The following is a 24,612-nucleotide window of genomic DNA, read 5'->3' as shown; positions in this document are numbered from 1 at the left end:
TTGAGATGCCACATCTCCTCAGAGAGGCACAGAATTAAAGTCAAAAGATCTTTCCTCTCTTGGTTCTGATTCTGCTAGAGCAGTACATAACTCTGGAAAAGGCAATATTACACTTGATGTTCTCTAAAACCCCTTCTACTCTAAATTCTCCAAGCATAAACCCCAAAAATCATAAACTTCATTCAGAAAAGAGAAGGGGGCTCATTATCATGGCAAAACCAACACGGCACAAGGCTCGGTTAATGACTCATCAGTTAAGTTGCCTCTGAACACACTCATAACATTCTTGAAAAATGAATGCCAAATGAAAAAATTGAAAATGACAACTAATTTTCTGGGCCCTGTCCTACTTCCTCATGATAATACAGAACAATGAGCAAAATGTATTGTTTACTACCTCCTTTCCCATTTCTTATGTAAGTTTGAACTTGCTCAAACTACAAAATGAGCAGAGTAAATAAAACTAGTAGAGAGGCAGAGTAAAATAACACTTCTCCTTTCACCTTCAATTCATAATGGAGAAACAGAAATCTAGGTTTCACATAAACTTTACTTCAATCATTTCCAAGAGTATGTCTACATCCTCTCCAGAAAGCAGTCCTATAATTAGATTTAACTTGTTTAGGCTTGAATTTGTTATACAGGTTACAAACAGCACACGTTCTCATTATGTCTCTGCTCTTGAGTGGACTTTAAAAGAAAGAAGAGACAAAATGAAAAACAAAAACAACCGCCAACCAAAACTGTGGGAAAATTTTCAATAAAAGCCAAACTAACATTAGCAATTCAAACTAAACCAAGATCTCAAGTTCAACTGAAATAATGCAGGAAAAAGACATCAGGTAGATTACTAATGCCTATTGGTTTACAACACGTTGGATCATCTAATCCTAAAGGTGCACATGAAACTTGTTATCAATGATGTACATAACTTTTTTATATTTGTTATGCACCAAACTGTAAAAAGAAGACTGATCTTGAAATAGCAGAACTGAGCCAAGGGGTAAGCCAAAGCCAATATTGTTGCCCAGACTTCGGGAAATACTACTGGCCTAAGCAAGGATATGCTTAGCAAGAATGTATGTGCATTATTGTGTGTCCTGGAAACAGAATTTTTTAAAACCACATAGCTTTTGCTTTATAAAAAAAATACCTACTTATAAAAAAAAATTCTGTCATCTTGAAACCAAGCCAAACTTATGTAGCAAAAATATATATATATATATATATATATATATGGATAAAAAGAATAATCAAAGTCAATTTTTCTAAAAACTTTCAAACTATCAGGTTACAAAACAATTAAGAAAAAGTAGATCACTGACGGTACCTGTGACAAAGGTGAACCATTTACCAAAAGAATGCATTTACTAGTCATTAGATTGATGGAGAAGAATAAAGGAAAGTGAAACACCAACTTCTCCAAATGGAAAATCTATTAGTTTATTTTAAATCAAGTACAGCTAATTGAGTTACATTCCTTAGGTCCTCAAGGGTTTAATCCCTAAAGATCAAAACCCATTAGGGAATGAAGCTGTGTTTAAACAGTCATGCTAACAGGACGAAAGAGACACCCGAGTGCTGCTTGGCATACTAAAGCAGTGCGAGAATGGTTCCAATTTTCTGATTTACAAATGTCATAAAACTAAGTTAACCCACACTCGAGTAACTATATGCCTAATATCATTAATATAAAATGTAATGTCTTATTGGCAAACAAATAAATTAGAAAACATCGTTGTCTAAAATTGCTATTTCAACTTACAAGAAACTACATATCAGAAAACAAATTGGGAAATCTTTCCCAACCTAGCCCTTTGGTCTCAATACAACTCAGAAATACACTAAAAACTACCATTGCTTAATTAAAATCATGCTGTATTGTGTCTCTAATTTAGTTCATTTGCTATTTGCCTCTGCATTGTGAGACATAAATTTAATTTACCAGTTCTGCTTTCCATGGGGAAGAAAAACTATGACAACTTAAAAAAAAAAAAACCTTCAAAAATCAACAGTGTACAACAGCTTCTAGGCATCCTACCCTGGGTTTATGAACTTGTCTCATTTTCAACTTAAGAAAATTAAGGAATGCATTTGCTATTACTGTCTCCCCACCCTTTTCCACATCCAATTTGTTCAGCGAAAGTGCAGTAAGTATTCAAGACAAGGAGAATACACCGGTCTACAGTGATCTGGGAAGGTTTCCTGAGCTCCAAAGGACTCAAACACAACATAACCTCTGATCCTGTTATCATGAGCCTAACCACTATGAAACACTGCCACAGGTCCCTTAAAAGAAGGTACGGCAAGTGAAGAGCTGATTTTGAGGGAGATCATGTGGGTTAGACATTCTGGCATGCAGTTATAAAAATAGGTCTGGAGATAAGAAAGGGGGGCTCGAAATACAATTTGGAAACACATTCATATCAAAGTAAAAGTGGGAACTATGGTGGTGAATTACCACAGGAAAATTTATCCAGAAAGGAGATAAGAAGGTGAAGTTCAGATGCGAATGTGGAGACAGACCACAAAGATGAGATGCAAAGATAAAAGACCCCAAGATAAATTAGTCTGCACTTCAATGCTCTGAAGATGGAAGGGGCAACAATCGACCACGTCAAATGCCTGGAGGCTAAGAAGAAAGAATAAAAAACAATAGCTTAAAAAAAAACAACAACAACTAATAATCGGTACATACTGGCCAGGCACCCTTAAAAGAACTTTACATATACTAACCTATTTAATACCTACAAGCAACCCCATAAAGTAGGTACTAATATTATTCCCATTTCACAGATAAAGAAATTGAAGCATGGAGTTAAGTAAGTTGCTCACGGTCACACAGTTATTAGCAAGTGGTGAAGCTACAAATCGATAGCTCGGCTCCAACATTCTAGCTGTTTACCATCATACCATTAGTCCTCTTAAAAAAGCTACTAGGAGATCACTGTCAATCTTTAAAAGAGCACTTTCCAGAAAGTAAGGAAAACAGTTAAGAGTTAACTGGATAGTGACAAAATGAAAGCAGTTACGTTTCAGAAAAAAATAAGTGAGAGCAAGGTCAAGAGAAGATTTTTTTTATTTTTGGGAAAAAAGAGGGACCTGAGCATGACAGTGGCCTGACTGAGATAGAAAAGAGTAAATTTAAACTTACGGCACTATAAGAAGAAAGAAAAAAAGGAAAAAACATTCTCACAACAGCCAAGAAAGATATGCAAACAACCAAAATGGCCATTATTAGACGATTGGATAAAGAACTTGTGGTACATTTATACAATGGAGTATTACTCAGCCATAAAAAAAGAATGAAATCTTACCATTTGCAACAACATGGATGGACCTAGAGAATATTGTGCTAAGTGAATATTATGCTAAGTGAAATAAGTGAGAAAGGTAAATACTACGTGATCTCACTTATGTGTCTTATCTAAAGAACAGAATAAATGTGCAAACTAAACAGAAATAGACTGAGAGATACAGAGAAAAAACTGATGGCTGCTAGATGGGAGGGGGGTAGGGATGGGGGAAGAAGGTGAAGGGATTAGAAAGTGCAAATTAGTAGTCAGAATATAGTCACAGGAATATGAAATACAGTATGGGAAACATAATCAATAATGTTGTAAAAATTATGTAGGGTGCCAGATGGGCACTGGACTTACCAGGGGAATCACTTGTGTAGATGCCTGGCCATTGAATGTCAACTATAATTACACACACACACACACACACACACACACACACACCTGACAATTAGTTTGCAAACTTGCCACCATGCGCTTATGTTGGCAGCACTGGACAAACAGCTTGGTGAGGTTTCATAACCTTGGTGTATCAGTGTCTCACAGCTGTGTTTGTGTCAATATGTGGCAGTGTCTTGCTGAGTGGCGTTCATTATTGTTGTCGTGTGATTTTGTGTGCCGTCGCAAGAATGTCTGAGCTTAAATTAGAGCAATGAACAAACATTAAATTTCTTGTTAAACTTGGCAAGAGTGGAAGTGAAAGCATGGATACATTAATCCAAGTTTATGGGGATAATGCCATGAAGAAAATGGCAGTGTACAAATTGATTAAACGTTTTTCTGAGGGGAGAAAATATATCACGGATGAAGAGGTCAGGGCAGCCAGTAATGAACAAAACTGATGAAACTTTGCAAAAATTTGTTGAATTGTGCATCAAAATTGTCAGCTGACCAAGGAAACATCAATAGAAAAATCTTAACTGAAAATCTTGGCATAAGGAAGGTATGTGCAAAAATGGTCCCAAAGGAGCTCAATGATGAATAAAATCAAAGGAAAGTCAAAGTTTGCCAGGACCCTTTGGAGAGGCAAGACGATGTTTGGGGCGATGTTATCACTGGTGATGAAACATGGGTGTACCAACATGATCCTGAAACAAAGCGACAAAGTGCACAATGGACGTTAGCCAATACTCCACGACCGAAAAACTCCATCAGTCCAAATCAACAATCAAAACGATGTTGCTAACTTTTTTCATATCAAAGGGATTATTCATTATGAATTTGTACCAACTGGACAGTTAACCAAGTTTACTACTTCTAAGTGCTGAAAAGGCTGTGTGAAAAAGTTAGGCAACCTGAACTTTTCACCAACAATTCACAAGTCTTGCATCATAACAATGCACCAGCTCATACGGCACTGTCTGGGAGGGAGTTTTTAGCCAGTAAACAAATAACTGGAACACCCTCCTTTCTCACCTGATCTGGCCCCCAATGACTTTTTTATTTACCCAAAGATAAAGGAAATATTGAAAGGAAGACATTTTGATGACATTCAGAATATCAGGGGTAATATGATGACAGCTCTGATGGCCATTCCAGAAAGAGAGATACAGAGAAAAAACTGATGGCTGCTAGATGGGAGGGGGGTAGGGATGGGGGAAGAAGGTGAAGGGATTAGAAAGTGGCTTTGAAGAGTGGACTAGACACTGGCATTGGTGCATAGCTTCCCAAGGGGAGTGCTTCGAAGGTGACCATAGTGATATTCAGCAATGAGGTATGTAGCACTTTTTCTAGGATGGGTTCACAACCTGTCACACCTCGTGTGTGCGCACGCATGTGTGTATTGCCACAGGATGTACAGTACAGCATAGTGCAGATAGTCAATGGTTTTTTTTTTTTTTTTTAATAAATTTTACTGGGGAATATTGGGAAACTGTGTGTTTCTTCAGGGTCCATCAGCTCCAAGTCATTGTCCTTCAATCTAGTTGTGGAGGGCACAGCTCAGCTCCAAGTCCAGTTGCCATTTTCAATCTTTAGTTGCAGGGGCGCAGCCCACCATCCCATGCGGGAACTGAACGAGCAACATTGTTTTCAAGAGCTTGCGCTCTAACCAACTGAGCCACTGGGCCGCCCCAGTCAATGATATTTTAATAGCGATATATGATGTTGGAGGGGTAGTAGATTAGTGGGGGGTGGGAGTGAGGGGGCGGTATCACTTTGTGAGGCATGTAAATGTCTAATTATTACATTGCTTTGTATACCTGAAACTAATAAAAAATAAAAATTGAAAAAATTAAATTAAAAACATTTCCATTCATGGGACAGTATATGCAGAGGCTCTGAAGTGCACGGGTACAGAGCACATCCAGGGACTAACAGTCCAAAAGAGTAGGATTGGGTAGCAATGGAAAATAAGTTGTAAAGGTCCAAGTGGATGGATGGATGATGTGAAAGAAACAGAAAGGAGGGGGAGAGGACTAGAGGTCATTGTGAAGATGAGAAGTAATGTTAACAGAGGTGAGAAAGTGCCAGAAGAGGGAGGTTCGGACATTGTGGTCTAGAGAAGTACAAAGGAGAACATGCCACAGCTATGAGGACACCCAATGCATTGCCAAGCAGGTGAAGATGGAAGACACGGCCCAGACTTCCTGATGGTCACCACAGGGACATGAGCAGGGGACAGTGAACCGGGAATGTTCTGAATTGAGCACTAACTGCCGAAATCATCCCAGGATGTAGAATGTGGGAAGGCACAGGTTTCTCAAGACAATGGAAATGAACCAACATTTACTGAGTACTTACTTTGGCCAGGCACTGAGCTAAGTGCCATATATAAATATATTTAAATATGCACACGTATATGTATAATTACATTTCATTTAGTTTTTATAACCACCTACATGTAGCAGGTTGGTGGGGGCCCCCCAAAAGATATATGCACATCCTAATTCCCAGGATGTGAATGTTATCTAATTTGGAACAGAAGTCTTTGCAGATATAATTAAGTTAAGGATCTTGAGAAGAGATCATCCTGGATTATCTGGGTAGATCCTAAATCCTACGACAAGCGCTCAGATAAGAGAAAGGCAGAAGGGGATTTTACACACACACACACACACACACACACACACACACACACGAAAGCAATGTGAAGATGGAAGCAGAGATTGGGGCGACGTGGCCACCAGCCTAGGAAGCCAAGGCATGTCAACAGGCACCTGAGGCTGGAGGCAAGGCAGGATTCTTTTTCACAGCCTCCAGAGGGAGCACGGTCCTGCAAATACCTTGATTTCAGCCTTCTGGCCCCCACAGCTGTACAATGATACATTTCTGTTGTTTTTAAGCCACTCAGGATGTGGTAATGTGTATGGAAGCCCTAGGAAACTAATACAGCACCCCAGAATATAAGTACAACTTTCCGCATTATAAAATAAAGAAACAAACTCAGAAGTGGCATAGATAGAATTTAAAAATCAGGATTCAAGCACAGGTCTGAATGACTTTGAAGGGTAGCAAGTTGGGAAGAAGCAATGGCTGAAAGTCACAGAGGAGAGGAAGGGACAAAGAAAAAGAAAAATCTTCAATGCAAAAAGTTATGAGGGAAGTGACAATAGAAAGGATAAACCAGATTTCCACTAATGCAAGGTGGAGGAGGAAGTCTGAAGTTACAGGAAAGATAATGGTTTCCCGTATTATCCACAGGAAATTAAGAAAACAAACCGTATGAATAAAAGCAAGATACCGCTTACATACACCCCTTGAGACTAACTACAGATATCTGAATCAGGTACCTCTGAATTTCTAAGAACTCACAATAATCTTTAAAACATCTATTTCAGATTCTTAAAGGTTTTCTTTTCCACATCTTACCTCTTATTCAACAAATTCCCAAATTACTCATCTAAGTTGGTAAAGCTAATTATCTCCTATAATCATGTTATAAACCCCTGGATTAGGCTAGGGCCAGACTGTATATGAAATACAGTTCATACTTTGCCTAGGACCAAAGTATGAGTTGGGTTAAAAACAAAAAATAACAAACTTCTAAGCTATGCCAGGCTGTAAAACAAATGATTCACTTTATGTCACTTTATGTTTATATTTAAACAGAGTTATCTTACCATGGTGATAATAATTCAAAGCCAGGTATGGGCTCAAGGAAATCTGCAGGGCAAAATAATTACCAACCTATAATATTCTCCTCCCCATCTTTCTTTTTTTTTTAATTAAAATTTATTGGGGTGACAATGGTTAGTCAAATTACATAGGTTTCAAGTGTACGCATCTTTCAAGTAAGCCAGGGGCTGACTAAAGAAGAAAGAGAATGAAAGAGTTCTGTGTTCAGAATCCCATTCTATCAAGAAGCCACATACAGTGGTCATATATAGTTCAGATCTAGTTCAGATCTTAGCAACAGCAAAAGCTCTGCTGATGCAGACACTAAACAGTAACAAGAAATTCTTTACAACAGGTGCTTTACCACTTCCACTCTGCAGCTTAAAAGTTTTAAGCTACTTTTTGAAGATTATTTGTGTTTTCATACTGATCAAGATGAAGTATTTTTAAACAAAATCTGACTTTTCCAACGCTTTTATTAAAGATGTTCAGTGTGGGACATGTTTATTCAACAAATATTTATTGAATGCCTACCATGTGCCAAGCAGTACCAGAAACTAACGGGCTCCAAGGGTTCCTCTGTAAAAACCAAAACCCTGAAGAAGCATAAACTACCTAAAACATCAGAAGAACTTTTGCAAAGACCACATCATCAGTTCAAGATAGTTTAAACCCAGCTGATAATTCAACAAATAGACCCTGGATCTAGGAATATGAAAATACTATTAAATATAGCTATCGGCACTGCCATTTGTTAATTCACTATTATTGACTTAAAATAAATGTATAGCTTCTTTAATGCATGACATGAGCCCAAAGAGTGAGGAGTGATAAACCACATTGGAGAAAAGAAAAATTAGAAGGAAACGAGGGAATCAGGGAAGGAAGAATGCAGGCAACAAAACAGTTTTAAAATCAAAATCAGTAGGGAAATTTACTTAACAAAATTACTGACTAAAAGATCAAACCACAAATAAACACCCCAGGAAACATTATATAACTTAGAAAAATTAATGAACTCAGAGTACATAAGGTGACTATGAAATGAATCTCAATCCACTTAAGAATTCTCTCATTAATGAGAAAAAATAAAAGTGAGACCAATCTGAACTATATGTTTTAAAATTATCCTCAATTTCCTTGTGTTTTCACAATTAAAATACTTTTCACAATTTGAACTTATTATTCATGGAAGGAAAATGACTGTAAAACAAGCAGAAGAAAAAAGAACACTATGTGGGAAATGAATTGTGAAGATTTCCAAAGCTAGAGAATATTTTCAAATCAATAAGCAAGGCATCTTATCATTCTTTACGTCTCTTGATTCAAACAAAAATAAAGTGCAGTTTCTCCTTCTCTGAGTCAAACTGGAAATTGCATTACAAGTCATTTCTGAGCAATTAACTAATTAACAGGCAGGCAATATAGGTAACACGGTTTCAGTAAAGTCATATTAAGACTAGCAAACCTCAAATACTCAAAAATAAAACACAAGCTATTTCAATCAAGGTATGTTATAGTAACAATCCTCATATAGCTATTTAACTGTAAAGATGTTATAAAAACTTTTCTAGCCAAGTGCTGTATAAAATGTTTTTGTTTTATTTTTAATTGAGGTATAATTGACATTACATTGACATAATATAATTGGCATGTTAGTTTCAGGTGTACGTGATTCAACATTTCTATATATTACAAAATGATCCCCATACTAAGTATATGTACCATCTGTTATCATACAAAGTTACACGTTTCCTTCTTGTGCTAAAAACTTTTAAGATTTACTTTCTTAGCAAGTTTCAATTTTACAATACAGTATTATTGACTATATTCACCATGCTGTACATTATATCCCCATGACTTACTTATTTTATAACTGGAAGTTGGTACCTCTTGATCCTGTTCACCCATTTCGTTCACCCCTGCAACTCCTCTCCTCCCTCTGACAATCACCAATCTGTTCTCTGTATCTATGGGATTGGTTTTGTTTTCATTTTTGTTGTTTTTTTAGATGACATATGTGAGTGAAATCATACGGTATTTGTTTTTCTCTGCCTGATTTATTTCACTTAGCATAATACCCTGAAGGTCCATCCATGTCACAAATGGTAAGATTTCATTCTTTTGATGGCTGATTAAATTCCTGTGTGTGTGTGTGTGTGTGTGTGTGTTACCACATCTTCTTTATCCATTCACCTATTGAAGGACACAGGTTGTTTCCATATCTTGGCTATTATAAAAAAGCTGCAATGAACATAGGGATGCATATATCATTCAACTTAGTGTTTTCATTTTCTTTGGACAAATACCCAAAAATAGAACTACTGGATCATACGGTAACTCTGTTTTTAATTTTTTGAGGAACCTCCATACTGTTTTCCATAGTGGCTGCACCAGTTTACTTTCCCACCAACAGTGCACAAGAGTTCTCTTTTCCTTATATCTTCCCCAACTCTTGTTATCTCTTGTCATTTTGACAATTGCCATTCCGACAAGAGTGAGGTGATATCTCATTGTGGTTTTGATTTGCATTTCCCTGAGGATTAGTGACTTGAGCACCTTTTCAAGTACCTATTGGCCATTTGTATGTCTTCTTTGTAAAAATGTCTGTTCAGATCCTTTGCCCATTTTTAGATTGTTTCTATTGTTATTGAATTGCAGAAGTTCTTTATATATTTTGGATATTAAGCCCTTATCAGATGTATGATTTGCAAATATCTTCTCGCATTCAGTAGGTTCCCTTTTCATTTTGTTGTTGGTTTCCTTTGCTGTGTACAAACTTTTTAGTTTGATGTAGTCCCATTGTTTATTTGCTTTTGTAGCTTTTGCCTATGAAGTCAGTTCCATAAAAACATAGCTAAGACCAAGGTCAAGGAGCTTACTGCTCATGTTTTCTTCTAGACTTTTACTGTTTCCAGTCTTATATTCTAGTCTTTAACCAATTTTGAATTAATTTTTGTATATGATGTAAGGTAGTGACCCAGTTTCATTCTTTGCATGTGGCTGTCCAGTTTCCCAACACCATTTATTAAAGAGACTGTCCTTTCCACCATTTCATAGTTTTATCTCCTTTGTCATAAATTAATTGACCATATACGCATGGGTTTATTTCTGGGCTCTTTATTCTATTCCATTGATCTACAGTCTGTTTTTATTTCAATACCATATTGTTTTGACTACTATAGCTTTATAATATAGTTTGAAATCTCCAGCTTTACTCTGCTTTCTCAAGATTGCTTTGGCTGTTTGGGATCTTTTGTGGTTCCAGACAAATTTTAAGGTTGTTTGTTATATTTCTGTGAAAAATACTACTGGGATTTTGATTGGGATTATATTGAATCTGTAGATTACTTTGGGTAATATGGACATTTTAACATATTAATTCTTCTTATCCATGAGCACAAAATATCTTTCCATTTATTTGTGTCTTATTCAATTTTTTTCATCAATGTCTTATAGTTTTCAGTGTACAAGTTTTTTACCTCCATGGTTAAGCTTATTCCCAGGTATTTTATTCTTTTTTGGTGCAATTGTGAATGAGATTTTTTTTTAATTTCTCTTTCTGATGGTTCATTGTTAATGTATAAAAACACAACAGATTTTTGCATTTTGATTTTGAACCCTGAAACTTTACTGAACTCATTTATTAGTTCTAACAGTTTTTTGGTGGAGTCTTTACGGATTTGTATGCATAAAATCATGTCATCCACAAATGGTGATAGTTTAACATCTTCCTTTCCAATTTCAGTGCTTTTATTTCTTTCTTTTTCCTGCCTAATTGCTCTAAGACTTCCAATACCATCTTGGAAGAAAGAGTGGGTATCCTTGTCTTGTTCCTGATTTTAAAGGAAAAGCTTTCAGCCTTTCACTGCTGAGTATGATATTAGCTATCAGCTTGTCATTTATGGACTTTGTTATGTTGAGGTACATTCAGTCTATACCCACTTGGTTGAGAGGTTTTATCATAAATGGATGTTGAATTTTATCAAATGCTTTTTCTACATCTACTGAAATGATCATATGATTTTGATCCTTCATTTTGTGAATGTGGTCTATCATGTTGATTGATTTGCAGATGTTGAACCATCCCTGGAATAAATCCCCCTTGAGTATGTTGCATGATTCTTTTAATGCATTGTTGAATTTGGTTTGTTAATATTTTGTTGACGATCTTTGTATCTGTGTTTCATCAGGGATATTGACCTGTAATTTTCTTTTTTGTAGGGTCTTCTGGTTTTGGTATCAGGGTAATACTGGCCTTGTAAAATGAGTTTGGAAGTGTTCCCTCCTCTTCAATCTTTTGGAAGAATTTGAGATAGACAGATATTAAATCTTCTTTGAATACTTGGGAAAATTCACCAGTAAAGTCATCTCGGCTGGACTTTTGTTTTGGGGGAGTTTTCCGATGACTGACTCAATCTCAGTCTATTCAGATTTTCTATTTTTTCGTGACTCAGTCTTGGAAAATTGCATGTGTCTAAAAATTTATCCATCTATTGAGTTATATGATTTGTTAGCGTATAGTTGTTCACAGTAGTCTCTTACAATCCTTTGTATTTCTTTGGTATCAGTTATAATTTCTCTTCTTTCACATCTGATTTTATTTACTTGAACCCTCTCTCTTTTTCTTGGTGAGTTTAGCTAAAGGTTTATCAATTTTGTTTATCTTCTCAAAGAACATCCTTTAAGCTATCTTTCTTATGTTAACTATGGAGGGTTTTTGCTATAGTTTAAACCAAACTCTGCCAGGTTCTGAGATGACCAGAAACAAGTATGTCCATGAAACATAACAAATCAAGTTAGCCCAATAGGATTTACAGGCTAGAGAAAAATAAAACTGGGGTGTTACCTGAAATTCTCCAGGTATCAGTTCTGGAAATCAATTCTCTTGATCTCAAGATTTGAGGTAAAAATACCTAGTAATAATTGACATAAACTCAATTTTCCAATGACACGTTAATGGCATTGTAGGTACCTTCAGAAAACCCAATTTCAAGCTTCAATTGACCTGATCTTCAACTCAAATCACAACATTACTCACTTTGTTATTATCTTGACAAAAAAAACAAAGCAGAAATGTAAAGAAAATGTCTTTTAAATACTAAATCACTCTGTCCTCCAAAAATGAAGAAGACAAAAACAGATCCAAATGGAAAATAAAAAAAAGAGAGAGAGAAAAGAAATAACAGGGACAGGCGGTTCTGATTAAACTGGTAAACTGCAGTCTGAAGCAGTGGTGACAATAGTCAGCTTGGTAAGGAGACCAGGATAATTGACCAAAAGGAGACTACTGTAAATACACAAGCCTGAGGGGCTCCCGATTCTCTAAGAACTCCCAAACATGACCTAGGAAGTCCGAGCTCTAGAGAAATCACTCTGCAATGCACCTCCTTCCACTTGTCTCCCCACAGCTCCCCACCCACCTTCACATTTCTACTTAGGTTAAGACAAACATGAAAGGCAGGCTTGAAAGGGAAAACAAGTCACAGAAAGGAGTGTGGGTGGAAGAAGGGACAGGTGGAGAAGCAGGTGTGTCCCTGGGTTGGGTGAGCAAGAGTGCTGCAAAGTTTAACGCAGCACAGGGTAGCTGGGTTTAATGGGCTATTAGAAGCCTGATCAGTCTCCCAAGCAAAGCACCTTCTCCAGCCTTAACAGGTTTGTAACCCTCAGCTTGGAAAACATGTAATGAAAGGAGTGCTTATAAGGCCACTTGTTTCATTGTTTACAGCTCAGTTAGAACGGTTTGCTTTGGTTTCTTTACAATGAGACGAAAAGCTGCCTTTTTGTAATTACCCTCACTGTATCTGACGCTATGCAAAGAAAGTTTCATCTCTCTTCTTTTATCCCTTTAAGCTGAAAAAGAGGGAGCTTATATTTCCCCCAAATCTTCAATTTTGCAAGGGCAAGAATGATTAGTTACTTCAACTCAGGCACAGTGGAGTCAGATATCCCAAAGTGTACATTTCAGCTCTTCCAAAAGCTGTCCACTTCAGTTCTTCCAACAATGCCGTGTGAGCTTTTGGGAAAGTAACAATCCTTGGGAGCCTGGCTTTCCTTCTCTTTCTTTACAACAAGGTTATCCTACTACTATGGGCTTGGGGGAATGGTAGGGACACCCACATGGAGCTCCAATAGTGGACAAAGCAGTGGGCCAGCTTTGGGATCTTCTCCTGGGGCCCTTTTGCACACAGCTTTGGCTCCAGACACAGTCTCCATGGCGCTGGGCCCTTGGCTCTGGGGCTATCGTGAGGAGAGGAGCAGCCAGAGCTACAGCCAACAGAGGTGAAGGCCTATAGCACAAATGCCTTGAGAAACCTTGTAGGACTTCCTGTGATCAACAGGCTGGTCCCAGGATGGATGAGAAATGTACCCACCCTTTATATTCCTGCCTCCAGAAGAAAACACATCTTGCTCCCACCCCAATTCCAATTAGTGTTTGGAATACCTACCATATACAGAGAGAGACTACAAACCTAGAAGTTTTTCTTTTCAAAGTATCCACAGACGTGGCTATTTTTACCTTTAATAAACATTAAAAGGCAGTAATGATAAACATTGCTGCAGAATAAATGCTTCACTATCTCATTCTGCCACATTGTTTAATAGAACTCAAATGTATTCATAAAAGAATAACATCTCCATGGTACTAAGCATTGTCAGATGTTAATGAATCCATTTTTGCTTCAAAAAATACCTCATTTCCCACAGGCCAAAGGACTTAGATTCATTTATGTTAAAACAAGATAGCTGAGTTACATATGCGGCTCAAACAGGCAATTTCTAAGAAGGCCTTACCCTATCCCTCTGAGTGTGGATTGAACCTAATGACTCTTTCCCGACAAAGAAAATACAGCAAAGAAAATATGGAGGGGCCCATGGATCAAGGAACTGAGTGAGGCCACCAGCCGACAAGCTGCAAAGGACGGAGGTCCTCAATCTAACAACCCTCACAACCACCTGGGGAAACCTGGAAGCAGATCCCCCTCCAACAGAGCCTTCACCCAACGCCTTGACCAACATGTTGTGCCCAGTAAGAGACCTTGAACCAGGGGCATTCAGCCAAACCATGTGCAGATTCCTGGCCCACAGAAACTATGAGATAATACATGTTTGCTGTTTTCAGCCCCTCAATGTTGGGATAATTTGTTACAAAGTAATAACTAATGCACTGACCAATCCTGGCATTTTCTCCCTTGTTCCTAATCCCCTCCATATTCTCCCAAGGTGTCTAACGTCCAACATCAGAATGGCACTGATGAGTCAGCTGGTAAGAGAACGAACGGCAGCTGCCATACCCAGAGGAGTTATTGAACCAGGAGCATCCATACAAGCAACAATCCTTTCCTAAGCCTCCTGTATGTGCTAAGGCAAAACCCAAATCTGTTAACCTAGTCCAGGAAACAGGCCACTCTACACTAAGATTTGTTCACATAAAGAGTTCCTCACTCTAAACAAATAACTCAGTTACCCACCTAACCAGATATGAACTCCTTCAACTTCCCTCTCCCTATACATCTCATTTTTGCAATCACAAACACCTTTATCTCCTCCTCTAACATCTCAAACTTAATTTAGCTGTACACTTGATCCCACTCCCTCTACCAGGTCTCCCTGAGTCCAATCTTATTCCCTTTAATGCATTCATACCAGCACAGCTCAAATCCTTCTAAGAGAAAAATCTGATCACGCCGCTCTCCTTAGAAGTTAAGCTCATTGGTTTGACATTTTCCTCAGGTTAAAGTCCAAGTTCTCAAACCCAGCTTACAAGGATCTGTGTGACTGGAGCCGTATTTATCTCTGGCTTCAGCCAACACACCCCTCTGTGCTCTATGCACCAGCTCCCTCCCTTTTTTTTTAGCTTTCCATTTCTCTCTCACCTCTTAGCCTTCAAGTACTCCATTCCTGCCTGAAGCATTTCTCCCCAAGCCAACCCTTTGATTACCTAACTTAAGCTTCTGACCTCAGTTTAATCTACCTCTTCTTCCTAATGCCTACACTAGTTTAGTGCCCCCACCCCCACCCAAATTGGGTGCCTCTACGAGAAATTGTATTTCACATTCTATTCTAGAATAGTTACTCTCCAACTGGGTGAATTTCACACTGGCATATGCTCTGTGAAGAACGGGACCGTGCGGATCCTGTTCAACGTGGAACCAGAGCTCCTTGTACAAACAAAGTTTGTTGTATGAATAAGTAAATGAATGAAGTCTTCTTAGATCACATTTTATAATCTGTTCCCTTTCTCAAATCTTCAAACTTTATCTTTACTCCCTAATCCTCCATATAAGCTCAGGTCTTCCCATTTAAGGTTCCTTGAATCCTACTTTCCCCTTTCACTTCACCGCCTACCTTCCACTAAATGAGCCACTTTCATTTGACCTCTGTTGTACTACCCACTCAAGGCAATCTGGTTGGTTCCCCATGACACCACAAAAACAACTCTTATAGTGGCTGGCTGTCAGAGGCCTTCTACCGTGTTTCCCCGAAAATAAGACCTAGCCAGACAATCAGCTCTAATGCGTCTTTTGGAGCAAAAAATAACGTAAGACCCAGTCTTATTTTACTATAAGACCCAGTCTTATATAACATAACATAACATAATATAATAACGGGTCTTATATAAGATCGGGTCTTATATTAACTTTTGCTCCAAAAGATGCATTAGAGCTGATGGTCCAGCTAGGGCTTATTTTCAGGGAAACACGGTATTTACCAAATCAACAGTTTTCCTTCCAGTCTTTACCCCCACTGAACTTTATCCCACTGCAATACTTGTCTTGCTATTATCATTTTTATTTATTTACTTATTTATTGTTGCAAAGGTCTCTCTTCACTTTCAAGATCTCTCCCTCCCATTATTTTCCTGTTTCTATTTCTCCACTTGTTCTAAGCTGTTGGCTACCATCTCTTTAGCCTCCACAAACTGTCCTTGGGCGGCCATCTAAACTTTGCATAGTGTCAACCACACTAACTCCCATTTAGGGCTGGGGAGTGAAAAGGGTAGCAGAGCCTTGTGGGAAACTTGTCAAACTACACGTGGGCCTCCTTCATATTCTGATTTAACCACTATCACTCTACATTTAAGAGCAACTAAGTTAATGAGTTCCTTCTGCTTATAGGAGTTAGTTTTATATTCAGGTGTGTCAGGGGAGAAATAGGTAAGTATCATTCACCTAGATGCAAAAGAAAACCAAACCTCTCTCCTGTCAGACATTTTTCTTGTACTCTAAGCCCTTATTTCCATCTGCCTACCTACTGACAAGTTCTTCCTGGATATCCTACAACAATCCCAATTCAATTTCTCTAAAACCAAAATAGCCTCCTCAAGGCATGTGCCTTTCTATATTCCCTATTACCAGCAGCCTGGTTGTCTAAACTAGAATACAGGCATCGTCTTAAAGTTCTCCCTTTCCTTCAATCCCACTATTCACATCCCCTCAACTCTGCCCTGATCCAACTATCAGCTTGATTAGGTTCCAATCTTCTATTTCCTGAGCTACTGAAATAACATCCTCGCTGGTCTCCCTGCCACTGGCTCTGCCCTCCATAACCCGTACTCCGTGCTAGAAGAATTGCTCTAAAACAGAGCATCATCCCCATTTTCAAAACTTCAAATGGTTCCTGCTACTCACAGCACAAAAATTTTAGCATGGGATACATGGCTAGTAAGAAAGGTCCAGAGGAAAGAAATGTCCAAAGCTGTGGCTCAAATCAAAAGAATTCCTGAAATGGGCAGTGCACATCGGCGTTTTTGGTGAGGAAACTAAAAGGACCTTTGAAACAAAAAGCAGACTACAACAGGTCAAAAAATAACACAACCAGGCTCACCCAGCCAGGGCCAGGAGGCTAAAGGGCTGCAATAAAAAAGCCACAGGGCAACTAGCCACCTCTGAGCAAGCCAAGAGAAACCCAGGCAAAAGGTTAGGGGCTTTGAGCAAGGACCTAACTAAGCAACCCTCTCCCACAACACATATGCTGCACATATAACCCTCATACCCTGACCGCCCATTACCAGCTTCACTAGTTCCAGCAGGGCACGAACACCCTGGAGGCCCAAATAACAAAGCACTTGGCCAAGTAATTCTTTCAAAGGGCCTATAGGAATTCAGACCAAAGTGGCTTAACCAGATATAACCTCTACTCAAAGAATACATCAGCCTATCAGCTGTCTAGAAAAGGTCAAGGCCTTGGTGAGTCAAATGGACAGTGAAATCCCCACTCCCAGGGAAGCTGTGCAATCTTCCTCATGGTATTTCCCCACTGATTACAGGCACATAAATTTCTTTCTTAATCATAGACAGCTTTGAGAAAGCTGTATGAGCCAAGACAAGTTTCTCTCTGCCAGAAATGTTAAGGACCTCAAGCACCAGAACACTAAGCTGGGCAGAGGAGCCTCAAGACTTTCCCCAATCTGCCCCACCTACCACTCCACACCCTAAGTAGCAGCCAGATGGAAATACTCCTACTTTCTGGAACCTATCATTGCTTATGCTGTTCCCTCCAACTAGAATCTCTTCTCAGTCCAGATATATCCTATCCATCCTCAATGGCCCACTCCAACCATCATCACCTTCTCTGGAAATCCTTAACCAGTCCTCACTCCCCACTGCATGCTTTTCAAGGACCTGTTACAGCTTTCACGGGGCTCATCCCACTGGAGGGTGAGGAAAGGAACTGTGTCTTAGTCATCTCTCCATCTCCCATGCTTCAATGTCTAGCCCATCTAAGCTACTCTATTCATGTTTGCTGAATGAATCTGCAAACCACTCATCTAGTCATCTGATACCATAGCAGGAAAATGACTATGTTGTGTTGGGAGTTATGCTTGAAACTGTTTCACACTAAATGCAATTCCATTCTCAATCCAGCTAGGTCAAGACCTTGGAGGGACACTGCATTCATCTTTTTGCAATCAAGCACAAAGATAGAAACTGAATGAGAAATGATTCATGGCTCCATGGGTGGGCTAGGGCAATCTGTCCATGGACTTCTGGGGAGAGGGGGGGCAGGAGGTGTCTGCAGACCCATTTCCCTCTACAGTACTAGAGCTCATAATATAAAGACTATCCTGTGTTTCCTATATGAATTGGGATTTCAAAGAAAATGTTTCAAATTATTCTTAAAATAACAAGCTTTGAGTCTGATGGAACTCATTGCAGATTAAGACCCAAATAGCCAAAAAATTGTTGATCAACATGAGACAACATTAGGAACTAAACAGATTACACTGTCTACAACAATTTGGTACTATGGTATTTGCTCAGAAGGAAGAGAAGTTGGGAAGAAAGAACGCAGCTGAAGACGACTAAGGAAGAGTAACTAAAATGATAAAAGGACTGCCTGAGATAAGCACATAACAAAAATAGGTCTCTAAATGGAAAAGGTAGGAAAATATAATTGATGTCTACTAAACAGGTTGACGTGGACAGGATTAATGTAAACTTTAACAGAAAAGACTTGAAATATTTACTTAAATAAAAAGTGCTCTCTGATACAACATATATTTTAGTCATATGAAAATTTTGCCCCCAAATGTAATTCAGGCTAAAATATAAATTATTTCAAAAAGATTGCATGTACCTATAATGTAAACTAGTTATAAGACCCTAATTAGTTTGGGATACTTCTCATTAATAAAAAGTCTATGATGAAATAGATAGTATGCATAAAGCATTTATGCAGCATACAAAACTACCATGGTTGTTTTGAAAATCAAATTATGCTACTGATTGTTGCACTGTGAGCTGAAATAGCCACATTTTTTCATGGAACATCATTTTTACTTGAAAGAACAACTAACAAACGATGGTTATTTAGACTTCCCTATTTGACCTGCATTTTCCCAAAAATGATCAGTGAGCCTGACACTTCAAGAAAAAGTGACAGTATTTGTTGCCAATGATAAAATTCCAAGCTTTCAAGCAAAAACGTAAATTTTGGAAAACTGCTTCCCAATACTGAAAAGATAAATAAGGAGGCTTTCCTTTTCCTGCTGATACTGGATTTGGGAAGTAGATTCCGTTTAATAAACTGATAGTATCTTGTAAGTTTTGGTTTTCACTCTTACTGACTTTAATAATTTTCAAAGTTATAAATTATAAGACCCACCCAAATAGTAGTTTAAACTGTGTCAACCTAAGAAAACTGCCAAAATTTTTATGACATATCAGTGATTGTTCTATGGCAAACATTAGCATACAAATAAGAAAAATATATTAGCACTTCATATCGATTGAATTTTAAGAATCTATAGATAATATATTAATGCACTAACAAAAACTGAATAGCTATCAAGTTAACAGCTGGAATTCTGATTTTCTTCTGTTAGCTTTTTGAGTAACATAACTTGATGATGTTACTCAAAATACCAAGAAAATAATAAAATTATCTAAGTGTAAAAAAATTTTTTCTCCAAAATCTCTCAGTTAAACGTCTAATAAAATAACATCCCCCAGAGATGTCCAACCTTTAAAGAGCTGCATAAGAAAATAAAAATTGCTGTAGAAGCAGGAGTTAATTTGTAAGACTTCCAAAATGGCAAAGGATTTCAAGAAAAGCCTGCTGAATATTTTGGTTAACTACTCTCAAATCCATGAAGCTATCATTGTCATTTCTACTATAAGCTTCAAGGAGTGTTTTACTTAGCCTTTTTTTAAAAGCTCGTTAAAGGGAAATAATATGTTAAAATATTCATACTTCTTCAAACTGTAACCTCAAACTTCTATTTTGGGATACATCAAGGTTTGAACACTTTGTCTTCTCACGCATTATCTGAGCTTATGCATATTACTTGAATCCGAAAGTTTAATCAAGAATAAATCACATCGTACACCTGAAACTAATATAATGTTGTATGTTAACTATACTTTTATTTAAAAAATAAGATATGAAAAATTAATTCAGTGCATATTGTTTTTTACTTTGAGAAGTACTGAAATAAGTTAAAATGTCAACTCTCTTGTTCAAAAGACAATAAAGTATGTTATTTTTTTAAAAAGTCACGTAGTAATGTTAAGAAATTATATAGGGTCAATGAGGTTTACTTCTTCCTTCCCTGCCTGCACTTTATTACAATAATCTATTACCACACAAGACAATGCCCTGATAATACTTCCATCTCAAAATTCTGCAGGTGCTTTCACACTGTAAGAGGCCATTCCTTTTGTAGCTGCCTCAAGGGGAGAAACCATACTGGCTTAAAAGACTACTAGTATCTAAAAAGAAAGGATAGGAGATGCACAATGTTACTAAGTAATTTAACATTAAATACATAATAACCAGAAAAAACTCAGAACAGTTTAGGAAATACAATGTGTATAAGAAGTTTCTTTTTCATTTATTAGAATGCTACATTGGCACCTTTTTAACCAAGGAGGGCTGAGAAATTAGGGTATTTAATGAAGAAGCCATATCAAGCAGATTATGTAAGTCTAATTTAGACCAAAAGCAAAAAAAAAAAAGATAAATAGGTTAAAATTTTAAACTACTTTACATAATTGTTAATCATTATTTTATATCAGAAGTCATCCTAACAGGTAGCAGAGGCTAACTACCCTTGAAAAGCAGACCCAAGCAGACTAAATAATGGAGCACTGTTTTTACAAGACAACTCCTCGCCTAAAAATTCCTTAAGCGTGGCCCAAATGTTCAGTGACCCCATTCTACAAAAGTGACCTAGAACACTAGAATACGTACATTCTTGAATTCGATCACATATGCTACCCTTGGTTTCTCCATCATATTTTTACGACCAGTTATTCTATCTGAGGATGTTTGAACAAAACTACGATTAAGCACTGAGTGTAAGCTTAAAACTTGATAGTAGATGGATAAAGCTGTGGTGAACACTCAAGAAAGCGAGCAGGGCATCCAAGGCGATCACCTCTCCTTTTGCAGTCCATTTAATGCAGTGTTTAAGTTACTTAAAGGTGCATTAACAAACTCACATGCCAAAGCCATGCCCAGAAGCAGTTCGCCACTTCTGGAAAACATTTCAAATACAATTTCTGCCAAGCCTCTTGTTTCTACAGCTTCCAAAGCCCATCAGTAACATCCCGCGTTTACTCCAGTGGGACTGTGGGAAGTGAGGGTGTGTCTCGGTGCTTACCGATGCCCGGAGCCACATAGATGAAGTAGAGGCAAGACGAGGAGAGGGAGAAGAAGAAGATGAAGGCGAGGAGGGAGCGATTGGAGACCCGTATCATCCTCCTGAGCACAGACATCTTCCTCTTCCCGGCCAGCAGCTTGGGCTGCGCTCTCTGGCCGGACTTGTGGGCGCCGTCCAGACCCTAAACTTCCATGAATGTGCCGAGAACCCCGAGACTGCAACGGGGTCCGCACGGGGAGGCTCCGAGGGAGAGGGCCCGAGCAGGGAGGAGGAAAGGGGAGGGGGCGAACGGAATGAATGGGAGGCCGGGGAGCCCGGGGGAGGGGGAGGGCGGGAGGACGAGCGGGAAGGAGCGGAGCCGGGAGAGGGGGCGCGGGGCGGGAGCCCGAGAACCGAAGGACCTGTGGGGGCCGAGGACGCGCGTTTTATCCGCCGGGCAGCGTCGGGAGGAGGGACTGCAGGTGCGGAGAGGCGCCGGCTGCCGGCCGCGGCGCCCGTGCGGAGAGGGGCGCCAAACTGCAGCACGCCGGGCTCTCGGCGGCTGCCACTGCCGCGTCCGCCGGGGTCCCGGGCGCGAAGCCCCCCGCGCTCCGCAGGCCTGGGCCGCCTCCTCCTGCCACTCCGGACCGCGGCGCGTGGTGCCCGCGCGCGGCTAGCGTGGGCGCCGGGGCCGCAGCCGGCGCGCGCGAGACGCTGGGGCCTGCGGGGGCCCTGGGGGCCGCGGAGCGGGGCGCTCGCCGGCGTGCAGCCTCCTCCTCATGCCGCACCGGGCGCCGGCGCCCCGCGGCGGCCGCGGAAACCGAGCGCGGGCGCAGGCGGCGTCCCGGCCAGCGACGACAGCGCTCCGGCCCCGGCCCCGGCTCCTGCCTCTGCCAGCTGCCCGCCGGGCCGCAAGGGCGGCACCCGCAGCAGCATTACCGCCACCGGCCCGAGCGAGGCGCCTCCGCCGGCGCCGCCCCCGCACGGCCCGCGGGCACCAGGAGCGCGGCCGGACGTGTAGCGCTGCGGGCGGAGACCAGGTGCCCGAGGAGGAGGCGGCTGGGCCCCGTCCGAGCCCCGTCTGGGTAGCAGAGCGGGCGGACCCGCGGGGGCGGGAGAGCCGCGCAGGAACAGAAGGACCGGCGGGCGCGCCCGGAGACCTCCCCAGGCTCCGCGCGATCGGTGGGAACCAGGCGGCGCTGCGCCCGCGCCCGAGGAAACCCGGGGGCCGCCGCCTCCCCCCGACCCTCCCGGCTCCCGAAACACCGCGCCTCCTGATTGGTCCACACCGCGCCGAGAACCTGCCCCCTCCCCTCGCGCCCCAAACGGGTCCGCGGCCACCGCCTGCGTCACCGTCGCCTCCGCCCGCCTGGGGACCCCGGCGCTCGCCGCCCTGCCTGGGACTGAAGGACAAGTCTTGAACCTTGGATGCGTTCCTCCCTGGGGATCAATAATGAAGGATGATGTACCTGGGGGGGAAGGGTATCTCGAGGTGGTTAACTTCAATGGTGTAATTTCCTCCCAGAATACCCGCTATGGGGACAAGGAGTATTTCTGTCCTGGATTAATGAAACCTCCCGTCCTGCACTTCCTGTGGAAACGTACTGTCGGGGTGTGATACGGGTCTATGTCTATCCCTTATAATAGGAGTTGCCTTCCCATCTGAAGGTGAGCACTGGGTAGTCCTACCGTAGCTACTGTTTAGCCGATCCAGCGGGCGGAAGAGACCCCTGTTCGGCCTATAGGTGCTGCAGCACCAACCAGCTTCAATAGGCAAATTATTTTAATTCACCTCCTATTTGAACAAATTACCCTTTGTTCAAAAGCTGTTTCTTCCTGCCAGTTAAATTAGGCCGAACCTTAGCTAATCACATTTTTCCAACGTGTGTGTGCACGTATTTCTTTTTCAACTAATCATGCAAGAAGTGGCTGGATGCCCCTGCAGCTATTGTTTATTTGCTCAGTATTTCCAGATGCAGTGGTATTGAATCATCACTTGATTGCCAGTAAATTTGGTACCTTCTCAGCAAGATTCCCGTGCCTTAGGTTGACTCTGATAAAGCACTGGGTTATGTGGAGCCTGAAATACCTGAGTTTACAATTCCACTAAGGCCTTTTATTAACTGAAACTCATGGCAAGCTACTACCCTCTGCAAGCCTCTTTTCTCGGCCCTCAAATCATAGGTGTGATACCACTTTGCAAGGCTGTGGAATTAAACAGGATAACTGTATAAAATGCTAAGCATGATGTCTGGCACATGAGAGGTTCCCTTACACCCGATTAGATAATTGACTGCATATACTCACCAAGTTCAAATTCATTTTTTAATATTTTGCTTTTTGGAGTCCTTACAAGTTACTCAACTTCTCTAGCTAATTTGATAGTTAATGTGAAAGGATACGGCACTATGTTGTAAATTTTTAAATGCTTAAGTGGAATCTGAAATACAAAGTGGAGCAACATATTAAATAAAAGATAAAACTCACTTGTAAAAACAAAAACAACCTAGAAAGCAAAAGAAATCCATGAATGTGAAAAAGCAAAATTTTAGTATTCCCCTCTCTGACACTGCTGACTTTTCATCACTTTATTTGCACCAGTTCAACTCTTTGTTTACATAGTTATTACCATGGTGCTGACCTGATGGTGGATAATTCTCAGGTAAGTGGCTTTTTAAAAGGAAAGTTTACGGGGGTGGGAGATGATGGTAAGGGGGATCAAATATATGGTGATGGAAGGAGAACTGACTCTGGGTGGTGAACACACAATGAGATTTATAAATGATGTAATACAGAATTGTACACCTGAAATCTATGTAATTTCACTAACAATTGTCACCCCAATAAATTTTTTTTTAAAAAAGGAAAGTTTACAATAAAACTAAGAGGGAAGTATTAGCATCTTAGAAATTGATGATCAATCTTATTTTTAAAAATCTGACGTCTATAGATGTGCCTCACTGACATAGGTGACTGCCCTTGGTATCTCTTCCAAATTCACCACAGTACTTGTTGAGAGTGATTGGTTCTCCCCTGGCATAAAGCCTGTACCAGAAAACCAGCTCAGATGGTGCACAGTTTAGCATTGTTTATCACTAGCCACATAGAGAGGCAGCCAAGCCTCTGGAGCCAGGTATCCTGAGGTTGAATCACAATCACTCTGGACAACTG

At 40.2% G+C, this 24,612-nt stretch overlaps 1 protein-coding gene across 1 annotated transcript in view; it reads right to left on the bottom strand.

Annotated features, from left to right (window-relative positions):
• Positions 1-21,710, bottom strand: part of B4GALT6 (beta-1,4-galactosyltransferase 6) — a 61,935-nt gene extending 40,225 nt beyond the window's left edge. The window contains exon 1 of the mRNA XM_081078219.1: positions 21,463-21,710. Coding sequence (XP_080934345.1) covers positions 21,463-21,577 — 115 coding nt within the window. The 5' untranslated portion in view covers positions 21,578-21,710. The remainder of the gene's footprint in view (positions 1-21,462) is intronic.
• Between the last annotated feature and the right edge of the window lie 2,902 nt (positions 21,711-24,612).

The sequence above is a fragment of the Rhinolophus hipposideros genome (genome assembly GCF_964194185.1).
Source record: "Rhinolophus hipposideros genome assembly, chromosome: 17".
In the NCBI taxonomy this organism is placed as follows: Eukaryota; Metazoa; Chordata; class Mammalia; order Chiroptera; family Rhinolophidae; genus Rhinolophus; species Rhinolophus hipposideros.
This window is presented reverse-complemented; position numbering and strand designations above follow the sequence as displayed.